This window comes from Leopardus geoffroyi, chromosome B2, assembly GCF_018350155.1.
Source record: "Leopardus geoffroyi isolate Oge1 chromosome B2, O.geoffroyi_Oge1_pat1.0, whole genome shotgun sequence".
Classification (NCBI taxonomy): domain Eukaryota; kingdom Metazoa; phylum Chordata; class Mammalia; order Carnivora; family Felidae; genus Leopardus; species Leopardus geoffroyi.
This window is the reverse complement of record NC_059332.1, coordinates 100,092,901-100,118,061: the sequence shown is the minus strand read 5'-3', so window position 1 is coordinate 100,118,061 and position 25,161 is coordinate 100,092,901. Positions and strand designations below refer to the sequence as shown.

General features: G+C 38.1%; 1 protein-coding gene across 2 annotated transcripts in view; it reads right to left on the bottom strand.

Annotated features, from left to right (window-relative positions):
- Window positions 1-1,336: 1,336 nt before the first annotated feature.
- The window catches only part of RPF2 (ribosome production factor 2 homolog), a 35,647-nt gene continuing 11,822 nt past the window's right edge, over window positions 1,337-25,161 (bottom strand). For both annotated transcript variants that reach the window (XM_045499295.1, XM_045499296.1), the window contains exons 4-10: window positions 24,740-24,779; window positions 23,730-23,811; window positions 23,038-23,114; window positions 18,721-18,820; window positions 9,741-9,843; window positions 3,832-3,976; window positions 1,337-3,045 (exon numbers count right to left, since the gene is read on the bottom strand). In XM_045499295.1, the coding sequence (XP_045355251.1) occupies window positions 2,866-3,045; window positions 3,832-3,976; window positions 9,741-9,843; window positions 18,721-18,820; window positions 23,038-23,114; window positions 23,730-23,811; window positions 24,740-24,779 (727 nt within the window). In that variant the 3' untranslated portion in view covers window positions 1,337-2,865. The remainder of the gene's footprint in view (window positions 3,046-3,831; window positions 3,977-9,740; window positions 9,844-18,720; window positions 18,821-23,037; window positions 23,115-23,729; window positions 23,812-24,739; window positions 24,780-25,161) is intronic.

Here is a 25,161-nt window from a genome sequence, read left to right as displayed (position 1 = left end):
CTACTTTGGGTTATGTTCAATACCAAGAAAACAAATAGTAGCATTTAGGTTATAAAAAGGAACAAAATTTCATGAAATTATATATACCTTGGTATCCGTATTAACAACCTAGAAAAAAGAAGAATTTGGTATTAAAAAAAAAATTCTTCATCTACCAAAATCCAAAGTGTTAAGTAAAACTTGGTTAAGTAAAAACGAAGTAAGACAGGCAGTTTACCACCTCTCCAATTTATGTATGCTGTGTCCTAAGTTCAAGGACAGGTGGAAATTAAAACGTATTTTCCACAGAAATGGTGATATAAATGGTGGATCAAGGGTTCCAGATGGCTCAACAACTACGACAAAGATTCCTTAAAAAAAAAAAAAAAAAAAAAAGAGAGAGAGAAAGAGAAAAAAAGGCTTCCAACTACATTTCAGTAATACTATATACTTCTCTTACTGAACAGGATGCAAACACTTACTAGACACTCTATAATCTGAGATAAAAATTACATAAGAGAGGCACCTGGATGGCTAAGTCATTAAGCATTCAACTCTGGCTCAGGTCATGATCTTGCGGTCCATGGGTTCAAGCCCCGCATTGGGCTCTGTGCTGACAGCTCAGAGGCTGGAGCCTGCTTCATATTCTGTGACTCCCTCTCTCTCTCTCTGTCCTTCCCCTGCTCACACTCTCTCTCAAAAATAAAACACTAAAAAAAAAATTACATAGGAAACAAAAGGATGCATTACCAAATCTCAAAAATTTTTAAAACACTCCAAGATAATGACCCACATACCAAAATTTGGCCATCTGTACATTAAAATCAGTTGAATTGCTGGGATAGAGGTCAACGTATGACAAGATCCTTCCTGTAGGTGGCTAATGTGACCCATTGCTTTGCTGCATCACTATTTCCCAAAGTGTTAGCTGGAAGTCCGGGGTCAGGCACTGGGGAAGAACTCTGCATTCACTATTTCTGATGCCCCTTTCATGACTCCCCTTCTCCCCACCTATTATCCATTTACTTATAGATGGCTGGATATGAATTATTTTAACTTTTTCTCCCCATTCAGACATAAAATATAAAACGTAAACATCTGCTTCAGATCTAAAACTATGGTCTTTGGTTAAATGTATAATCAAGCAATAAGTGTAAATGAATAATAACAGCTCCTTTCTTATGAGAGGTATTAGCCATCTGGAAAGGGAAGGGGAGAGGGAAGGCCAAGGAATAGGTTTACAAGGGAAAATATATGGAAGGTAAAACCGAGGCTCTAGCTTTGGCTTAGTATCAGCAAACTCCCATAAATGTACACACAAGCCCCTGACATGGAATCAAAAACAAAACATTTCCACTTCCTAGAACAATCGTAGTTTATAGAGGTTTGTGTTTTTACAACATGGTAGGTTTGCACTTGCATGAAGGAGCTTCTTTACCAGGAACCTAAATTCGACATTTAAGGAAAACAAGTATGCAACACTAGGAAGAGGAAGTGGACAGTTTCTTCCCATTTCCTAGGCACAAGGCCCATCCTGAAGAAAATTTCAAAACAAGCTGTTTGGCTTTTGCTTATTCCCACTTGCTGTGCAAACACCCAGGGCCTTTATGTGACCTTTAGCTACCCAGGGCTACTCAGTACCTAAAGTGCCCTCTGTCTCAAAACTTACCCATTCTCTCCTCTCTCACTTCTAGCCCTACTAACACTGCCTTTCTCTCACAGGAGTGGGGATAGGGCTTAGTGGCAGAATCTCTTCAGATAACCAATAGTACAACCTAAAATTAGTATTATACTGTATGTATGTAAATGAACTGGAATTTAAATAAAAACTTGAAACAAAAAAACCCAATAGTATGGTAATATGTCAATGATCAGGTACCGGACATGCTCTTAGAGAAATGTTTTAAGATGCAAAGTTAAAAATCTCAAATGAATCTCAAACAGGCAAAATAAAATAACAGAAAGGTAAAAAAACAAAAGTCAGACTATAGGTCTGTGCTGGAAGATGGGGTTAACTTTCCAGGTAGTTCATACTGAGCGTGTATACAGTTCCTTTGGGCCAATTCTACTTTCCATGGCTTCCTCCCTTTATTGAAAGCTTAATCCAGAAATTCTTTAAAATACCAATCGTTTTGGAGATCCCTCCTCACCTACCAATCCAATGAGACAGGAGACTTTGCAGGAGGGGGGGTGGGTAGAGGGCAAAGGGAATACCATAACATTGAAAGAAAATGGCCCACCAGGATAAGTCTCAAGTAAGAGGCTTGGGATGCTTGGGTGGCTCAGTTGGTTGCGCATCTGATTCTTATTTCAGTTTGGGTCGTGATCTCGCAGTTCATGGGTTTGAGCACCACATGGGGTTCTGTGTTGGCAGTGCAGGGCCTGCTTGGGATTGTTCTTCCCGCCCTTTATGCCCCTCCCCCACGCACATGCTTTCTATCTCCCTCTCAAAAATAAATGAACATTAAAAAAAATATTTAAAGGGGGGCAGCTGGGTGGCTTAGTTGGTTGAGCATCTGACTCTTGATTTCGGCTCAGGTCATGATCTCACGGTTTGTGGGTTCGAGCCCTGCATCAGGCTCCGCACTGACAGTGCACAGCCTGCTTGGAATTCTCTCTCTTCCTCTCTCTCTCTGCCCCTTCTCCACTTGTGCTCTTTCAAAATAAATTTTAAAAAATTTAAAAAATATATATATAAAAAGAGGCTTACTTTCAACCTAATTCATAATATTTTTAAGTTTAGGTAAATTTATATATAGTTTAGGTAAATTACCATGTTATAAAAATATACAATAAAATCTTGTAAGAAACTCTGAAATGACTGATGCTTGATAACTCTATTAGGTAAACAGACTACAATAACACTGCAGTTATTGGCCAGTTCCATCAATTTTTTTTAATTCTCTTTGATTTTTTCTCCTGGTCTTCTGTTATCCTTTCTGCAGGTCGCTTCTTCAACCCCTTCATTTTCCTGGTTTGTAGTTTGCTTAGGTCTTGCTTCTGCATATGAATCCTTCCATAAGTTGTGCCAAAAGTGTCATGGGAGACATTTTTCTTCTTCTTTGGCTATGAAACAAGAATATACATATGTATATACATATATACATATATACATATATATATAGGTAATGGTCTCTACTACCATAAACTGGTAAAAATCTAGTGTACAACAAAGGTCTTACTAACAATTTCCATTCGTGAGCTCCTACTCAATAATATAGTCTATAAGCCTACAGACATTTCTTCCCAAACTTAAGTACATACAAATCACTTAAGGATCTTGATAAAATGCATATTATAATTCAAAAGGCCTAGGGACCTGAGACTCAGCATTTCTAACAACTCCCAGGTAAACTGTCAGACAACATTTGAAAAGCAATACTATAGACTACACTAACCATTGTCATCCAGTGAGAGAATTTCCTGTGTTTAGCTTAAGGAATTGTGACTATCTAGTCAATCTTTATTGGCATTCCAGAGAAGCCATTTCTACTTGTTTTTCAAAACCATTCAAAAGTCAAAACACATTTTAAACAATATGAGTTACACATCCTGTGCTCTAAATCCTCCATCTCCACAACGCCCCACACAATTCTTTCTTGCTGAAAACTGGCAGTCTTGGCTACCAGAAAGCTCTCAGCCATAGTTGATGCATGGTTTCTACAGCTCTTTGATTATCCTTTATGGTTGGCTTATGTGCTTCTTCCTCCTTTTCTTTGTTCTGAGAGTCTAATTTTATCTATTTTATCTATCTCTTTCTGTATGTTCTTTAATGTACTATGCTGCTACTCTTTTTTGGAAAGAAGAGTGGAATATACAAATAAATATGGCACCAATCTGCAAGTTATAAACCTTGAGGGCTTTTGGCATTTTCATAGATAATCTGTAAAGATCATCTGACGCCAGATGTGTCCTCCTCAGAACCAGATCCAATGAGGGCCCCATCTCTTCCAATTCAATCCTTGGTGTTTTACAACCAGACTTCTTCAACAGCAACCTTTGTGAAATAGAAAAAAAAAAAAAAAGAAAGAAAGAAAGAAAAATGTTGCTTTGACTTTGATGGAGTCCTTATCCCCTCAAATATTTTTGTTCAAGAGAACTACAGTTCCATAAAATGACACCTTCTTTAGGAGGCTAAACTTCTTTTTTAAAATGTTTTTATTTATTTTTAAGACAGAGAGAGACAGAGCATGAGCAGGGGAGGGGCAGAGAGAGAGGGAGACACAGAATCGGAAGCAAACTCCAGGGTCTGAACTGTCAGCACAGAGCTTGATGCGGGGCTCGAACCCACGGAGTGTGAGACCATGACCTGAGCCAAAGTCAGATGCCCAACCAACTGAGACACTCAGGTGCCTCTAGGAGCCTAAACTTCTTAAATGCTTTACACATTTAGGCCAAGTATATTCTTTGGCTTGCTGGTTTTTAAAAATCAAACACAAAAGTATACAATACTGTTGAGAAACAGCAAGTGAGACAGACAACTGTTTTAAGAAATGGAATCCTTTGATTTGACTTCTTCATCTTACTTACAGATTTACATAATTATAAAAACATTTTCAGTTGGCCCTTTGAAATGTTATGCTTACATGATTAACAATTCTTATTTCTTTAATGTTTATTTTTGAGACAGAGAGAGAGACAGGGCATGAGCGGGGGAGAGGCTGAGAGACATGGAGACACAGAATCCAAAGCAGGCTCCAGGCTCTGAGCTGTCAGCACACAGCCTGATGTGGGGCTCGAACCCACAAACTGTGAGATCATGATCTGAGCTAAAGTCAGACGCTCAACCGAATGAGCCACCCAGGTGCCCCAACAATTCTTATTTCTTTAAAGATCCATTCAGAATCCACTTTTGTCCATAGTACAGACATTTACTGATCTCCATAGACTGGAATGAATTTTAAAAGCTTAATATAACAAAACCACAACTTTCTAGATAACATGTGTCCAAATAGCTATGGATGGGGAAACAGATGAGGAATGTGGAAACCGGAGGAAGGGAGACTAACAAATTCTTTTTGTGAGTCACAGAACAGTCAAGAACAGCTCAAAGACCCGGTGATTATTTGAGCTGACTCAATTTGTTATAGTGGCCAGATCTCCACATGGACTATAAGAATTGAATGAAAACAATATTTATAAAAGGTCAAACTTTTCACACCAAAGGTGGAATGAGAGGGAGACAACAAATGACATGAGAGAAGAGAAAGAACGTAAGAGTAGAGCACAGTAACGAATACCCAAGAGCAAGAAAACACCAGGAAGCAGAAGTGAATGTGCATAATAAGCTCATTAACAGCCCTCTGGGCCCTAAACGCGTCACATGCAGACAGTCCACCCATGGGAGGTACATCCACTAGCTGCAAGAAGAATCATAATGATAGATATGCTGTATCAGATAGTTATTTATACCCAATTGAACAAGACAAAAAGAAAACAAAACGAACACCAGCCTAGGATATGTCAAAAGCAGAAGTGTTAAAAAAAAAAAAAAAAAAAAAAAGCTCCAATAACAGTACAAGGTAACATGAATATTTTATGGGACTTGAAGGGAGCAAGCAGAGAGAAAAAAGCCAAAACAGGAGCCTTCAGGCCACTCTCTGCATACTGGTTCCAGTAGAAGAGAGTTGAGAGAATGCCTGCCTCAGGCCCACTGTGGGGAAAATACTTTTAGAAACTAAATGGTGATATCAGGGCATCTTCCATAAAAGCTAATTCAAAGCATATGGTAGCAGTGACCATTTGACTCAGTTCTAACACACATACTTCTGCTTTTGCATCCACACTTTCAGTACCTCCAATAAAGGATATTTAAAGCTGAACTCCCATCAAAATATCTTGATTAATGTCTTGTGTTCAGCAGACTATTTAAGACATCAGGGACATTGTAGATATAAAAATGTCAAACTAAAAATGTTTCTACCACTTAAAATGCTGATTTTCAGCTAAATGGAAGAATTGTAGATCTAGAACAGCTCCTGGCATGCCTGACGGATTCACGTTACCCAAGTACCTTTTAATTTATGAAAGTGTCCTCCTAACAGAGTAACCTTTTGAGTGGTGTATATAATTAAGATTTTCTACATAACTACATGTATATATATAACTACATGTGTTGCCATTTACCAAAGAATTAAGTTACAGTGCCATAATGTCTGTATAGATGATCTTATCTGAATTACTTCACTGAGCAGGTTTACTGGCACATCAAACGGACAGAAATAGAAGAAAACTTTCTCCAGATATCAGTTTTCTACATATGGTTGCTGGTGATAGACCTTTAATCCTTTCTCTTTGTTAAACTTTTAATTTTTTAATATTTTTTATAGTTTGTTTTGAGAGAGAGGGCATGAGAGAGAGAGAGAGAGAGAGAGAGAGAGAGAGAGAGAGAATCTCAAGCAGGCTCCATGCAGCATGGAGCCCAATGTGGGGCTTGAACTCATAAACCACGAGATCAGGACGTGAGCTGAGTCAGACACTTATTTGACTGAGTCACCCTGGTGTCCCAACTTGATTAAACTTTTAACAATGAAATCTAGAATCTAAAATGATTGAGGAAATGTATTAATAGAGAATTTATACATGATTTTTATAATCACACTAAGCAAAAAGAAGAGACTGACACTGACCCGTTAAAAACACAATTGAAACCCTTTTCCTTCACCCCCATTCTATTATTCATCTCACACTGTTTTTATTTTTTTAAAGACAGACATATCAATTCTAGGCCATCATGTCTCCAGCCAAGTACCTACGCCAAGAAGTATTATACCAATATGCCTATTAATCTCCATCTCAGATCCTAACCTCAAGCTTTGTTTTGTTTTGGCTCCCTGTAATCAAAAGTGATATTCAATTCCGCAAGGTTATATACTATAAGACACAAAGACAACCCAGCTCCTTTGCTTTCAGATAGGCTCAAGCTATAAGATATGTTGATGGGTAATTTCTGTATATTTTAAAATACTGTTTGCCTATTTCTTGAGAAAGACTGCCATTACCACTTTTGTTCAAGTTTAATTTCTTTACTTTTCTCCCTTCTATATCCCTCTCTTCTGCTGATATTGTTTTCTTGCTTATAATGTTGTTTGCTTTTTAAGGTATGCTAATACTTCGTTTTGCATGTTTCTCCCCATAAAACCTTACAAATGCCATCGTAAAGGCAAATGTGGCAGTTACTAAAAATTTTTATATTCAGAACTTTAACTTTCTAAGTGAATAAAATTCTCCAAGGAATACAAATGATCACTCACATATGAGGAATTAATTACTATACAATATACAGGAAGAGGCCAGTTAACAATATGATTTATTCTCCCAAAAGGTCAGATCAAAGGTTATATTAACACAATTTAATGTTTACACTTCCTTTCGTTCAAGAAACTCTAAGCCATTTTATAAAACTAACCTTATTAATCTTCACAAGTAATGTGTGGTAATGTTAACTATTACCTTGTACCAACTGTTCCAGGTAAAAGCAAAGGCAGGACACAGAAGTGTAGCTTGCAAGAATGCCTAAGGAACCACACGAAGTCAGGCACACTTCTCTGGCATATTCCCACCTCTACCTGCAACTCTTTCCCCCTTATAAAGGAATTACTGTTGATCACAGAGGGGCTGCAGAATTACCAAAATAGCATCGCTACATTTTGCAAAGGAAAAACGGAGGCCCGGAGAAGTGCTCTGCCTAAGTCATGTGGCTAATGCCTGGCCCTGAGCCAAGTCACTAGGCTCAGAGGTGATGTTCATTCCTCAGACCACTTCTTTCTTCCTCTCCCAAGTGGGGCACAGCCCCTGCAGGCTAAACTAATCTAGTGATTTTTTTCTCCACTAGCATCTTGCTCTCAATCACACAATACTTTTTTTTTTTTTTTAAAGATCTTATTTTTAAGCAATCTCTACACCCAACATGGGACTCGAACTCACAACTCTGAGATCAAGAGCTGTATGCTCCACTGACTCAGCCAGGCAGGCACCCACAGTCTATTTTCTATTTTAAATCAACAGTTAACAGGTATTACAGGGCCTATACAAAATACCTAGGGTTAAAAGTTTACTCTAGGGTCTCTGATCTGAAAAATTCAAACCTTTTTTTTTTTTTTTTCCCCACTAAGGGATGGAAGTGGTTATGCCATGCTAACCTAACAGTGATTCCAGTTAATTCTTCTTAAAGTAAGTGGATGGGTAGATATGTGTAGTTACACTGCTAATTTATCCATGTTTCGAAGTCTGATTTACTAATTTTCTGACCATTTTATTATCTCTGCATTTCTTTCTTTACAAATTAATCTTTCTTTTCACTAAATATAAGTTCTGATATAAGTGAATACTTTCTTTGAAACTATTTACAATGAAAGAGTTTTAGATTACTGTTACCCATTTTTCATCCTCAAAGATTTTGATCTTTATATTTTTAGCTCCTTTATGTCCCTAGGGCCTGCTTAACACAAGTTTCCAAAAAGATTCTTTTTATTTAGTGATTTTTCATCTTTCTTGTTCTATAAATTGGAGCCATCTACTTTATAATATATTCTTCATAGCCCCAAAGTAAGTTGGGAAATTCCAACACATTTAAGGGGCTTTCAATCTCAACCAGCTAAAAATGATTATAAAATCCCTAACTACATCTTGCAATCATGTGGATTATTTTACTGCATTTTCCCTATTATTATTATCTAAACAAAAGGAAAATAGAAAAACAGAAATGATGACACCAAACATATAGTGAGAAGAATGGAGTTATCTCTGACTCAATACAATTGAGACAAAGATGTAAATTATTAACAAAAAAGGTGAATATTTACTTCCATTTGGACGTCCATTGACAGAAGCTAGTCAACCAGGTATTTCATCATGAAGGAAAAAAACCAAAATGAGGGGTGCCTGGCTGGCTCATCAGTAGAGCATATGACTCTTGCTTTCAGGGTCATGAGTTCAAGCCCCACGTTGTGGGTACAGTTTACTTAAAAAAAAAAAAAAAAAAAAAAAAAATTAAACCATGGATGAAATGCTGAAGTCCCCAAGTGGCTGCACGTATAGCACAAATGCACACAAGTCACTGTCAACGCTGAACTGTCAGTGGCTCTCAGGCTGCACTTCCATACCATAGCTCAAAAACGGGCATCAGTCTTTCATGTACAAAGGAAGGCAGCTTGTGGAAGTCAATATATTCTCTAGGCAAGTGTGGGCTTGATCAGCCAGGGCCAACACTTTGTTATAAATAAGAAAAAAAAATCATGCTTATCTCAAAAGGCACAATTGTAGCATGTCATTAAGCTTTTTAATGAAAATAAAATCAGAGCGTTAGGATTCGTATTTATATTGTGGTAGGGGTAGAAGGGCTAGGCTGAAGAGGGTAAAAGAGCCACTGAATGTGCTCGTTCCATTCAGACTCCAGTTTTTAGGCTCAGAAGACTCAGAGTTTTGAGATTTGCTTTGGCTGGTCTAAGACTTGTGACTCGGTGTTCTAAATCCAGTCAAGAAAAAGAAGGAGATACTGCACAATGAATTAGTGTTCTAAGCTCGGAGGACTGCAGCACCAGATGCTCTGGGGCCCTGGAAAAGCAGGGTTTCAGAGGCAGACGTGAGCAGGGGGATGACACATCTGAGGATCAGCACAGAGCTGCTGTGCCTGCCACTGCTTGTCTGCCAACTCTCCAGACAAACTTCGGACCAAACGCCAATTCTAAGTTCGAGCTCTATAAAAGTCACACTAAAATGCTGTAGCCCTGGATTCAAGATATACTAACAAATGCACTCACTTGTAGCTTCGAAAGTAAATCTTCCCATTCAGTGCAGTGAAGTGCAGAACATACTCTAAACCAGCCAGGCGGATATTTGATACTGTGGGGCCTCTGAAGAAATCTAAAAACAAATTTTAGGTTGTTAAAAAAACAAAAAACAAAAAACAAAAAACTAACATGTTTTTAAATTCAGTTACAGAGAGCTGGACTGTCGATGCTCCATTTTGTGCCACTGCTCACAAAAAAAGATAAAAAGGTGGTACAAAAACTGGTCCCCGAACAATGTCTGAGACTCTCATCCCTTTACCATTTAAGCTCATGACTATTTTTCCGTGTTTAGTTCACTAAACCATGTAATTTTTCAGTTGTGAAGTTCTCCTTCTAAGCCAATGCTCAGCATAAGAGTCCATCACATTTATCATGCATGTTCACTTTTTTACAAATGTAAATCAAAGCATAAATTTTTTTATCTATGAGACAGGTAGGTTAAGATGGCAAATTCCTATAAAAACAGCGGTTCAAACTTTGACAGTTAAATCAAACTGGCCTCTGTTTTATGGTAGAAGCCAAGACACAAGAAAATTCTAACAGGAAATCTCAATTAAATGAGCAAAGATAGCAAACTAAATTGTTAAAGCCAGAAAAGAACCACTGAGATCCATGAATAGGCTGTTTCCCCACGGGTGGCACATGAAGTGATCTTGAATGATACATAGGCAGAATAATTTACTATGTATTATTTACCTTTTTATCAGATACCATTTGCCATTCACAGCAGAGACATAAAGTTTCCTTGTAAAAAGAGGAGTCAGTGTAAAGAAACCTCTTCGGAGAACACCACCATAATACTATGTGGACTTGGCTAAAGGTATGAAGGTAGCACAAGAATGAAAGAAGTCTGAAAAACAAGTTTGGTCCCCTCATTTTACAGCCAAGAAGACTGAACCCCAAGAAGGCTAAACATAAATACACAAATAATATTTAGATAAGAAAAAGTTATACATAAAAGTTTATCCAACTTAATTAGGAAGAAATGCCCCAAGGCAAGTGATGTAGTAAACAGAAAAACTCATTGGGTCCCAATTTGTAGCCACCCAGCATTGTCCTTCTCACTTCCGATTAGCTCAGATGAGAAACATCTCCAGTGCATGGACATACACATCCTTTGTTGTTTGCTTTTTTCTTTCTCATGGTTAACTAAAAGAAAATCACTAACGTGTATAAAAGAGGAACAACTGTGTATGCACATGTATATGCCACCCTTCCCTACTCCCCCAACAAAAATCCCTCAAGGATATTTTTATAAACCAATTATGTACTTTTTCAAAGTAATCTGATCTAAATTTGCATCATAATCAATAAACAGGGCTCCCATTATTTTGTCAAAATCTAACTCTCCTTCAGTGGCCAAGTTAATAAAGTCCCCCTCATTGTGTTGGAAGCACTAGTGAAGTCAATCTTTCTGGGGAACAAGATATGTACATTTCAGTTTCCCTGAAGCAGCTTTTGTAATGCAAATCATACAGCAGGAATATGTGTTTCTTCCATAAGCTTTTAAGAATGCAAAGGAAAAAAATGATGGTAGAAATTTTTTTTTTTTTTAATGCTTATTTTTGAGAGAGAGAAACAGAGCGTGAGCAAGGGAGGGGCAAAGAAAGAGGGAGACACAGAATCCGAAGCAGGCTCCAGGCCCTGAGAGCTGTCAGCACAGAGTTTGATGTGGGGCTCGAAACCATGAAGCAAAGATCATGACCTGAGCTGAAGTTGGATGTTTAACTGACTGAGTCACCCAGGGGCCCTGAAGTAGAAAGTTTTAAAATCACTGGCCCTTTCCTCACACCATACACAAAAATTAACTCATGATCATAACTAAATGCAAAACCTAAAACTCTTAAGATTTCAACAAGAAAATACTAGAAAAAGTCTTTGTGATGCTGCTGAGGTAAGCAAAGGCTTCTTAAAATACAGGAAGAACATACCATTACAGAAAAAAAATGTAAAACAGACGTCACAAAAATCAAAAACTTCTGCTCAGGACACCTGGGTGGCACAATCACTTAAATGTCTGACTTCAGCTCAGGTCATGATCTCACGGTTTGTGAGTTCGAGCTCCACGTTGGGTTGTCTGCTGTCAGCACAGAGTCTGCTTTGGATCCTCTATCCCCCACCCCCCCCCCCCAGCTCACATATTCTATCTCTCTCTCAAAATTAAATAAACATTAAAAATAAAACAGGGAAAGCTTCTTTTAAAACAAAACAAAACAAAACAAAACAAAAACCTTCTGTTCTTTGAAAGACGTCACTGAAAAAAAAGGCAAGCACAGATTGGGAGGAAATATTCAAAGACTGTGTATCAGACAAAGAGACAAAGGACTTCCCTCTCCCTCTCTGCTCCCCACCCCCCCCCCCACACACACCTTATTCCTTATTACTCAAGAAGACAAATAACCTCCAAAAAAAATAATAATAATAATAAGGCAAAGATTTGAATAGATACTTCACCAAAAATATATGAATGGCCAATAAGCACACGAAAAGATGTTCAACATCATTAATCATCAGAAAATGCAAATTACAACTTCAACAATAGCACTACTTTATTTTATAGAAATTTTTTAGAAATTTTATAGAAATTATTTAGAAACACATACTATGAGCATACAATATTCGTTAGAATAACTAAAATTAAAAAGAATGGTCTACCAAGTATTGGCAAGGCAGTGGAACTGGAGCTTTTCATACACCATTGGTAGGAATGTAAAATGGTACAACCGTATTGGAGAACAGTTTCTTAAAACGTTAAACATACACTATTCAAATGACCCTACCATTCCATTCCATTCCATTCCCAGCTAGGTATTTACCCAAAAGAAATGAAAACATATGCCTTCACAAAAATCTGTATATAAATGCTCAGAGCAGCTCTACTGATCAAAAAAAATTTTCTTGAAAGCGAGCACAAGCAAGGGAGGGGGAGAGGGAGAGAGAGAATCTCAAGCAGGCTCCAGGCCCAGCCCAGAGCCCAACGTTAGGGCTCAATCTCACGACCCTGGGATCATGACTTGAGCCGAAATCAAGAGTTGAATGCTTAATCGATGGAGCCACCCAGGCGCCCCAAGAAATGAAATCATATGCCCTCACAAAAAATTTGTATACAAATATTTTAATTTTTTAATGTTTATTTATTTTTGAGAGAGAGAGAGAGACATAGCATGAGAGGGGGAGGCGCAGAGAGACAGAGGGAGACAGAATGGGAAGCAGGCTCCAGGCTCTGAACTGTCAGTACAGAGCCTGACTCAGGGCTCGAATTCACGAACCATGAAATTATAACCTGAGCCAAAGTCACACAGTTAACCTAAGACTGAGCCACTCAGGTGCCCCCTGAATATAAGTGTTCATAGCAGCTCTACTCACCAAAATTTTGATCTAATCAAAAGCTGGAATCAACCTAAGTGTCCACTGACAGATGACAAAATAAACAAATTGTGAAACAGCTATAAATGGAATACAGTTCAGCAACAAAAAGAAATGAACTGATAGATCCAACAAATCTCAAAACAAGCTGAGTGAAAGAAGCCAGACCAAAAAAAGTACATACTGTAGTGTACATGCTGTGATTCTATTCATCTAACGCTCTATAAAATGCAAACTAATCCATAATCACAGAAAGCAGATTAATGTTTGCTTAGAATACAGAAATAGGATAGACCGCACAGGGACACAGGCTAATTTTTGGGTGTAATAGGTTCTGTACCTTGACAGAAGTGGTGTTTTCACAGGTGTATTACATATGTCAAAAACCATCAAATTTTAAATCTTTAAATATGCAGACTTGCTTTTATGTAATGCAGATCTCAAAAGTTATATAATTTAAAATTAAAAAATTTAAAGTAATCCCTAAAAACTGAAAACAAATGAACCTGCGTACTGAGCTGAAGGCATAATCATACAGAAAAAAACTATTTCAAGTGACTTCAAAACAGTGATTTGACCATATATTCTTAGCAGGATGTATTTTATAGACAAAAAGAACTGCAAAAAAACCCCAAAAACAACACAACAAAACCTTCAACTGCACTCAATATTCACATCATCAGTAGTAACACTGTATGGTAGGTAGTACAGTATAAAAGAAATGCATACTTGTGTTGGATCACTGAGAACCTGGATTTTTTTCATGGACGAAAGAAGGTACGTACGTGAAGTCAATGAAGTTAAGATCCTTTGGTCCTAAATTTAAGTTAGAAGTTTCAGTATGAACTCAGATACATTTTATCTTAACAAACAAATCTTAATTCACAGTTCCATTCTCTAAAAAGCCTACAATGACCAACCACAAAACAATCCCTGGCACCCAAACTGTGGTTTCTAAAATAATTTCTCATTTTAAAAATGTTCATTCAGGGTTGGGGCACCTGGGCGGCACAGTCAGTTAAGCGTCGGACTCTTGACTTTGGCTCAGGTCATGATCTCACAGTTTGTGAGTTTGCGCCCCACATTGGGCTCTGCACTGACAGCCCAGAGCCTGCTTGGGATTCCCTTTTCCCTCTCTTTCTGCTCCTCTGCACATGTGTACACTGTCTCTCTAAATAAATAAATAAACATTAAAAAATAAAAGTTCAGGGCTGCTTAGAGAAAACAGCTGATTGCAGGGCTGGAGCAATGAATGTGTAAGAGGAGTCTGAAACATGGAAACCTCACCTCAAAGGGGCAATGAATTAAAATAAAATGTGTGGAAACTCAGAACACTGCCAAAAAAGCTGACCCGAAACTGGGCAAGAATGATGGCTAAGGTAACAAGAGAGATACTAATGAGTAATGATAAACAGAAAAACCTGGTTAAATACAAGGGGGTGGAGAAGAGGTAGAAGATGAATTGGTTATGGTCAGAAGGAAAGCCCCAACTTGGATCTTTTTTTCAGCGGATCAATTCCAAGTAAAAATAAGATCTCACGTGTGGCTATGTCCACGAGTAAACACATCGAGAAAGGGGACAGAAGGTTACCATGTGTTGACAGGAAAGACCAGGGGATCCACAGTTAGAGAACACAGCAGATCCTGATTCTGCCACTTACTAGCTCTTCAATTGGCCTCAACTTCTTCATCCACAATATGGGAATAATATTATCATAATATACTGAATGTTTGCCCCTACCCCCTTGCCACTCTAAATTCATATGTTAAAAGTCCTAACCCCTAATGTGTTTGAATTTGGAGATGGGCCTCTGAGGAAGAAATTAAGATTAAATGAGGCATGCCATAAGGGTGGGGCCCTGGTCCCATAGAATTAGTGTCCTTATAAGAAGAGACCCTAGAAAGCTGACCCCCCCACCCCCCGCCCGCCACCTCCACCTCTCTTCCCTTCCCTTCCTTCCTCCCTGAAGGAAAAGCCAGGAGCACAAAGCAAGAGCTGGCAAGAATCCTCATCAAAAATTGTGATTTTGCACTTTCAGCCACCAGAACTGTTTGTTTTTTAAGCTACCCAGCACATGGTATTTTTTACAGCAGCCCAAGCAGACTAACATGATTGCCTTTGTAAAGCTATAGAAAGAGTCAAACATCATAAATTACCTGACCTACATGATCCCACAGTTTTGGGATCGAGCCCCATGTCGGGCTCTGCTCTGACATCACGGAGTCTGCTTGGGATTCTCTTTCCCCCTCTCTCTCTACTCCTCTCTCTCAAAATTAAAAAAAAAAAAAAAAAAAAAAAAAAGATGCACTAAATCTAAAAATAGATATACTGATTTTCTATAAGGAAAAGCAATACCACTAAGATTAAATAGAAATCTAGATAGTATTTAAGAAAGCAAAACAGAAGCAAAAAAAATTTAGTTCAGCATGAACTAAATGCACACCTGGCATAAAAACACTGAAGTTAATAACTTCACTTTTCTTTCTGGCCAATTACCAAAAAAAGAGAACTTCCTAAAAGGATGGAAGCCCTTGATAACATTCTCTTTCCCCACCACTCTACTTTACTTCTTATGAACACAAAACATACACCATGGAGTCTGCAGCTGGCTTACTTCATATTTACATTGAAAACACAACTGCCCTTGGGACCTGACAATCTCACTTCACTCCTCTACCTTCCTTCTTTCCCCAGATTCCTTTTTTGGTTTTCACTCCCTCCCCATCACCACTGCATTATGTGGTTATTCTTGCCCTCTAGTGGAAGCACAAAATAATAAAGTTTTTATAAAAACCAATTATACAAAAGCAAATGAAAGCCTTCTGTTATAACAAATATATACTGACAATTAACAATTATTATGGAACAACTGGAGGGAAAAAGGCAGAAAATCTGGGCCAATGGAGTACAAGTAATCTTAGCTAAAAACCATCCTTGATATTTTGGGGTATGTAATTTTGAAAAAAGGAAATGTTGGTCATTGTCTTTCATGTATGATTTTCTTTTTTTAACTCATCAAAAATTCAGGTAAGAACCTATAGCAAAGATTGCAATAAGTCAATTGAACAGACATCCAGATGGCCAACCGACACATGAAAAAATGCTCAACATCACTCATCATCAGGGAAATACAAATCAAAACCACAATGAGATACCACCTCACACCTGTCAGAATGGCTAACATTGGGGCGCCTGGGTGGCGCAGTCGGTTAAGCGTCCGACTTCAGCCAGGTCACGATCTCGCGGTCCGTGAGTTCGAGCCCCGCGTCGGGCTCTGAACTGATGGCTCAGAGCCTGGAGCCTGTTTCCGATTCTGTGTCTCCCTCTCTCTCTGCCCCTCCCCTGTTCATACTCTGTCTCTCTCTGTCCCAAAAATAAATAAACGTTGAAAAAAAAAAAAAAATTAAAAAAAAAAAAAAAAAAAAGAATGGCTAACATTAACAACTCAGGCAACAACAGATGTTGGAAAGAAGGCAAAGAAAGAGGATCTCTTTTGCACTGCTGGTGGGTTTGCAAGCTGGTGCAGCCACTCTGGAAAACAGTATGGAGGTTCCTCAAAAAATTAAAAATAGAACTACCCTACTACCCAGCAATGGCACTACTAGGTACTTATCCAAGGGATACAGGTATGCTGCTTCGAAGAGGCACATGCACCCCAATATTTATAGCAGCCCTATGGACAATAGCCAAAGTATGGAAAGAGCTCAAATGTCCATGGACTGATGAATGGATAAAAAAGATGTGGTATATATATATACAATGGAGTATTACTCGGCAATCAAAAAGAATGAAATCTTGCCATTTGCAACTATGTGGATGGAACTAGAGGGTATTATGAGAAGCGAAATTAGTCAGAGAAAGACAAACACGATATGACTTCACTTATATGAGGACTTTAAGAGACAAAACAGGGGCGCCTGGGTGGCGCAGTCGGTTAAGCGTCCGACTTCAGCCAGGTCACGATCTCGCGGTCCGTGAGTTCGAGCCCCGCGTCGGGCTCTGGGCTGATGGCTCAGAGCCTGGAGCCTGTTTCTGATTCTGTGCCTCCCTCTCTCTCTGCCCCTCCCCCGTTCATGCTCTGTCTCTCTCTGTCCCAAAAATAAATAAACGTTGAAAAAAAAAATTAAAAAAAAAAAAAAAAGAGACAAAACAGATGAACGTAAGGGAAGCAAAAATAATATAAAAACATGGAGAGGAACAAAAGATAAGAGACTCCTAAATATGGACAACAAACAGGGTTACTGGAGGGGCTGGGAGAGGGGGGATGGGCTAAATGGGTAAGAGGCATTAAGGAATCTATTCCTGAAATCATTGTTGCATTCATATGCTAACTAACTTGGATGATAAACAGATAGATAGATAATTAATTAATTAATAGGGGCGCCTGGGTGGCTTGCTTAAACATCCGACTTTGGCTCAAGTCATGATATTGTGGTTCATGAGTTTGGGCCCCGCGTCAGGCTCTGTTATGACAGCTCAGAGCCTGGAGCCTGCCTCCGAATTCTGTGTCTCCCTCTCTTCCTGCCCCTTGCGCCCCCCTCAAAATTAAACATTAAAAAAAAAATGAAAAAAAAATGAAGGGGACTTGTGAACACATAGGAAAGGATGTAGTCATTACATAAGTCCTTAGGAACTAGTGTAGTTCACCAAGAATAACTCATCTATAAGACAACCTTACAAGGTTGTGAGAATAAAACAATACATATAAAGCACCTAGTATATGCTTGGCATTTAGGATCGATCATTAAGGATAATAAAAAAAAGCTGTTGGGAAGTCACTGAAAGTTTTCTGGGAAAGAAACTTGATCTGAAACTTGCAAGAATGGAAAAAACTAGGTAAACGAGAACAAAAATCAGAAAAGACAATAGGAATGTGTACAATGTATTTTTAATAAGCCACTTTAAATGGAAAAAAGAGGAAGGAAATTGGGAGAGATAAAAAAAAAAGTTATAAGGGGTTAGAGTCTAAAAAACCTTGCCTATCAAGACTAAGAAAAATAGAGGTTTTTGAGTTGGAAGTGGATGATGTACAACAATCTTGAAAATTTAAGTTCTTAATTTTCTAAATTTAATGATGCCAATAATGACATAAAATGGGTGGAAGCATTTTATAAAGTGTAAAATGTTTCATATATAGGTTGACAATAAAGTTACTAGAGCATCAAAAAATAAAAATGATCAATGCATTATAACATCCATTAACTCTCCCTTACTGCTAGTGGGGAATAAAGAAAATAATGAAAGGGTGCCTGGGTGGCTCAGTTGGTTAAACGTCCAACTTCGGCTCAGGTCATGATCTCGTGGTCCGTGAGTTCAAGCCACACATTGGGCTCTATGCTGACAGCTCAGAGCCTGGAGCCTGCTTTGGATTCTGTCTCCCTCTCTCTCTGTCCCCACCCCCACCTCAAAAAAAAAATTAAAAAAAAATTTTTTTTTAAAAAGAAAATAATGAAAAGGGGGGAAGAAAGGAAAGAGATCAAAAAGAAAAAGATGTATATATACAGTGAAGTGGCAAAGTGCCACCAATGACAGTCTTAGATTGCCTACTTGAGCAAACGTGTGGAGAAGTATTAAAATACTTACCAATAAGAAGATTTTTTAGCCTTCTGTAGTCTTCTGTTACATCAAAATCATCACCAGCAAATATTAACATGGGTTTTGTTCCCTCAGGACATTTACTATTCTATGAAACAGAAAAAAAAATTATAATTATAAAATTATCAATTCTAAACTATTTGTAAGTTGATTTTAAAGTAGTCAATTCTTACACAGTGATTAGTTTTCATATTTTAACTGTCCTAAAACTATATTTATGAATACTGATTAAAATCTAAAGATTTAAAACTACAGTTGCAACTTTTAAACTAAAAAAATATTTTTTGTTCCACTCCCTTCATATCACCAAATTAATAAGTGGTCAAAGAATGATGTAAGCTATTTTTTAAAGTTATTCTGTACAAAGAATAAAAAGCTAAAATTGCTGCAAAACATACACAGCCTTTTAACAACCGACATCTCAGAGTCTAAACAAATTTAATTTCTTTAAATCATTTACTACCACTGTGCCTTTCCTACTGTGTCACATAAACAGTATTTAAATGAAAGCTAGATTAAACTACCAACTCCACAGTAACATGGGAAACAAGAGAATTTTATACAAGCTATAGAAAGTATGGGCAATCCTTACTCAGCATGGTTGAGGCTCTCACTAAAAAAAGTATTTTGTCCAGTTCTGGATTTTCCATACAAAGAAGAATGTGATGTGAATAATAATAACCTTTAAAAGCCACCAAAATAAAAGAAAAAAATCTAATAGAACTCTTTAACTGAATGATTAATTTATGACAGTGAACAAGTGTTAGTCTGAGCTTCCCATTGATTCTAGCACCTCTATTTTGGTATCAATCAAGGACTGTACACATCTAGAAACAAACAAACAAACAAAAAACAGGACAAGAAAACAAATATCCTCTGCCCTAGGACCAGAGGTCACCTGTTGCCTCTTCCTGTTCACTCTTGTTGACAGTCTCTGCTTCCTAACTCTGAACCTTAACTGTCTCTACTTAGGAGGTGTACCTAAGATCTGTGCCTCTAGGGCCTGAATGGACCTTCCAGGACCCAATGACTCTTCCATGTTCCATCTGTGCCTCCCTGACCCTGCTGCTGCTACCCCTAGGTCTATGGAGGCTATTTAAGTATACAGAAGGTAATGGGGCACTGGGTGGCTCAGTTGGTTAAGCGCCAGACTTCAGTTCAGGTCATGATCTAATGGTTTGTGGATTCGAGCCCCACATCAGGCTCTGTGTGGACAGCTCAGAAGCTGGAGCCTGCTTCAGATTCTGTGTCTCCTTCTCTCTCTCTCTCTCTCTCTGCCCCTCCCCTGCTAACTTGTCTCTCCCTCTCTCAAAAAAAATAAATATTTTAAAAAAAGAAAGTACACAGAAGGTAAGAGAAAGTGAAGCAACATCCTGACCACAATGTATAATAAAAAATATTATGTTACGTCATGACCCAGTACACACATCATAAAAATATAAATGAACAATGGGGCGCCTGGGTGGCTCAGTCGGTTGAGCATCTGACTTCGGCTCAGGTCATGATCTCGCGGTCTGTGAGTTCGAGCCCCGCATCAGGCTCTGTGCTGACAGCTCAGAGTCTGGAGCCTGCTTCCGATTCTGTGTCTCCCTCTCTCTCTGCCCCTCCCCTGCTCATGCTCTGTCTCTCTCTCTTTGTCAAAAATAAATAAACATTAAAAAAAATTTTTTTTAAATATATATATATGTAACTGAACAAGTTACATGAAACAGTATTTAACACGTAGGTCACTGATATTTTTCACAATGTGTAAACCCAGAACTAGAAGAAACTACAACAGATGAGCTTTATTTGAATTATCTAAAAGGCACTAAAAATTCAAAATATTACATAAGTACTGTCATATAAGTATACTAAAAACATTATAATTATGTAATGTCCTTGAACTAAATTTCTGAATTAAGTTTTTTTTTAAACAAAGGGAAAGAAAGGAAATAATTCTTTTCTTTAAGTGTATTTATTTCTGAGAGAGAGAGAAAAAGGGAGTGGGGGGAGGGGCAAAGAAAGTGAGGGACAGAGGATGTGAAGCAGGCTCTGTGCTGACCACAGAGAGCCCGATGTGGGGCTCAAACTCATGAACCGTGAGATCATGACCTGAGCCAAAGGCAGACACTTAACCAACTGAGCCACCCAGACACCCCAGAAATGTCTTATAAATTATAAACAAACTTTCCAATAAAATACTCCAAGGCACCTGCAATGTATCTTTTCCTATCTAAAATAAAACCATTGGAAAAAGTAAATAAAAATTTAAAAAACAACAACATTGGCCTTAAATTTTAATCATTTCATCCATTAAGGCTTATTTTATGTAAAACAACCATCCTAAGAGTTTGGCCACATCTTAGAAAATAAGCTCCCAGAATAATCATTCAATTTCCTGGTAGAACTGAATCACTTCTCACTTAAGAGTAAACAGGAGGATGAGGCTTGGCTTGGCAATAAAAGTAGGCAAGTGAGAAAAGAAACATCTGGCGAAGAGGTCTTAAAAATAAGGAGGTAGACGCAGAAAAGAAATAAATATGAAGAGAAAGTATAACAGACATGCAATTCCAAAACAAACTAAAAACAAGTTGTAATGGAATAACGAGGTAAAAGTGAAGCTCTGGCTAACAGTGTAGGTAGGGACTGCCAATGTAAGCATATGGTCATCAATTAGTGATTATTATAGTTATGGATATGCTCCATGAGTGAAAATTTAGTATTCAATTTAAATGGTGCTTGTTAAGCGTGAGACCTGACAAACGATAATGGTCTTGTGACCTGGTGGTTATAGAAGCTACCGAGGGCTAGCATGCGTGCATCAACCAGTGCTCACACCCACTACCTGGTGACCAAGCCAGATATGCTGCTCCTCTCCAAGGATTCATACACTGCCCTAAAGACAAACTGTAATAAAATGATAGCTTCCACCATAACAAGGCATCACAGTTTATATACTTTACCAAACACCTTCCAAAACATTATCTTCGCTGATAAACATTTTCACATATATTATCTCATTTGATATTATTATACCTATTTAATACTTGATTGCAATCTGAAGGTCAGGCAAGTAATCTATCAGGTCACAAAAGTCATCTAAATGGCCAACACAGGCCTTCAATCCAATTGTTCTGTCTCGAAATCCAATCTCAGGCCACTGTTCTACCCTGTACCTGAAGAAGCTGGTGTAGCTAAGTAACATCTGGGAAGAGCCTTTTTACAAACACACAACAAACTTGGAAGGCATGTCCTCTTTTTAGGGGAGACTAGGAAAAGGAGTCATGACACATTTTACAATTCTTTCAACTATACCATGACCTTCAAAGACCCATAAACAAGAACAATTATGTAACTTTCCACTGCAAACTTCAATATCCTTTCTTTCTAAGTTCTATATGACTCCAGATCACCAATGGAATTCCCCTGGGCCTCAATCTCCAACTTTATCCAATAGGAAAAGTAATTTTAGCCTTACACAGGGTAGCAATGAAATCTAAATAAAATAATTACTTGATGGAACATTTGATGGAACAGATTCTGCTAAAGTAGAGTTCTGAGGGTGAAGGGAAAGACTGAACTAGCATTTTGGTGGCCAGCAGCCAAAATACTGTAGGACCAGCCAAAGTATCGTAGGTTTAGAACAAGGCTCGCTTTCAAACTCTGGTATTTATTTAAAAAAATTTTTTTGTAATGTTTATTTATTATTTTTGAGAAAGAGACAGAGTACCAGTGGGGGAGGAGCAGAGAGAGAGGAAGACAGAACCTGAAGCCAGCTCCAGGTTCCGAGCTGTCAGCACAGAGCCCGACGCGGGGCTCGAACCCATGGACAGCGAGACCATGACCTCAGCCAAAGTCAGACACTTAACTAACTAAGCCACCCAGATGCCCCAGAAAACTCCAGTATTTCTGAGGTTCCATAAAATAGGTGCTGTGACAATTGAGGGAGAGGATAGCATTTAAACTATGAGCCTAGACAAGAGTTAAAAACCACTCTGAATCTAACTGCCAGAAGATCCAAATATGTGTTATATGGTTATATCTCTTTTTAAAGTAAAAATAAAATGAGGGAGTTTCCACAGCATGAAAAGGAACAAAAAATTTTAAATATAGTGTATTTTCCAGCTTCCTGTCTTTACACCAAAATAAAGTAGTGACACTCAAAAACATAAAGATAAAATGAAATTTACTTTTATCTCAGAGCACACTAGAATAAAAACAAAGTTAAGCTACAAACTGTAATAGTACTCTTCACCACAAGATGTCACTATTGCCCAAGAACAACATTACAAAATGCTTTTATTTTTATGATTAGTATCGTACCTTGATGTCTTTTAGAGAGACAAACTTCTCAATTCCTAATTCGATCATATCGAGCACGTGGTAGTCATACATACGACCTAGAAGGAAAATACATTTTCTTTTAAACATTTATTTTTCCCAAAGTGCCACCTTATATGTACCCACTTAATTTGCATGTCCAAAATGTTATTATCTCCCTTTTTTTTTTTCTCCTTATACCCCACCAAACATGTCCCCTTCTTTCTTAAACTTTCAACTCTACCTAGAATACAGTGTTGCAATCTTGGCCCTGAAAGGATCTTGGAAATCGTTTAACCAAACTCCCTTATTATATAGAAGAGTAAATAAAGGCCCATAAGAAGTAAAAGGGGTTGCCTAAGCCAATGACGATACCAAATTAAACGTCAATTCTTACTGGTGAAGGGTTAATTTATGTGGGTAGGTATGCTACTGTTTTTTTCTCTAACACTGATTTAAGATACATATATTTTATATTAGAAAAATATTGGCAACTTTTGGTAAAGTAGTATTTTTACATGCCTATTCTCTACCTGCAGTCTGATAGATTAAAAATTTCATTCAAAGGCACAAGAAAAATTTTTAAAAACCAGCTTAGAGCTTACTTGTTACTCCTGAAATCTCAACACCATCAATTAATCTGAGTCACAAAACAGACTGTAAACACAAACATTAGGAAAGTAAATTATATTTACCTATTACTAGATTATTTGGCCGCTTCTTATTATGGGAGCCAAACATGAATAAAGAGCAATCTGACTTCTTTGAAAAGAATTCCTATAAAACCAAAGAAATCCCAATTAATGCATAAATATAAGAACTTTACAAACTGTATTCTGGGGGCACCTGGGTGGCTCAGTTGGTTAAATGTCCAACTCTTGCTTTTGGCTCAGGTCATGATCTCAGTTCATAGGACTGAGCCCCACATCCGGCTCAGCGCTGACAGTGAAGGAGCCTGTTTGGCATTTTCTCTCTCCTTCTCTCTCTGCCCCTCCCCTGCTCGTGCACACATGCACATGCTCTCTCCTCTCTCTCAAAATAAACTTTAAACTTTAGTCATAGTTTTAAAAGTATGAAAGTCTTACTTCAAAAATAAACAGGGGCGCCTGGGTGGCGCAGTCGGTTAAGCGTCCGACTTCAGCCAGGTCACGATCTCGCGGTCCGTGAGTTCGAGCCCTGCGTCAGGCTCTGGGCTGATGGCTCAGAGCCTGGAGCCTGTTTCCGATTCTGTGTCTCCCTCTCTCTCTGCCCCTCCCCCGTTCATGCTCTGTCTCTCTCTGTCCCAAAAATAAAATAAACGTTGAAAAAAAAAAAAATTTAAAATAGTTAAAAAATGTTTTTTAAAAAAAAATAAATAAATAAACAAACAGGGGCGCCTGGATGACTCAGTTGGTTAAGCATCTGACTTTGGCTCAAGTCATGACCTCCTGATTTGGGAGTTCCAGCCCTGCATCGGGCTCTGTGCTGACAGTGGGGAGCCTGCTTGGGACTCTCTCGCTCTCCTGCTCACTCTGCCCTTCCACCCTGCCCCCCAAAATAAATAAACTTTAAAAATTAAGTTAATAAATCTTACTTCACTTTCACTTTACATCAAAATTCCCTCATATAGGATGATTTCGAATTCAAAACATCACAAATTACTAAAGGAACAGTAATTAGTCCAATCATGTATATGCTGTCTTAAATCAGAGTTTCTTGTACTCACCAATGATGTCTGATCCTCAAATGGTCTTGTAATGTTTTTCCTAAAAATATTTTTAAAAGATTACCTTAATTTTAATAATCTTAATTAGCAATTCACCCATAACAATTAAGTAATATATTAAAAAAAGATAATTTTGTAGATGATCAAAAATAAAGTTAGAGGGATATTCATTCATTCAAATATGTATTTAGTGCCTATTATGTGTCACTCACTGTTTTTTTTGTTTGTTTGTTTGTTTTAATTTTTTTTTTCAACGTTTATTTATTTTTGGGACAGAGAGAGAGCATGAACGGGGGAGGGGCAGAGAGAGAGGGAGACACAGAATCGGAAACAGGCTCCAGGCTCTGAGCCATCGCCCAGAGTCCGATGCGGGGCTCGAACTCACGGACCGCGAGATCGTGACCTGGCTGAAGTCGGACGCT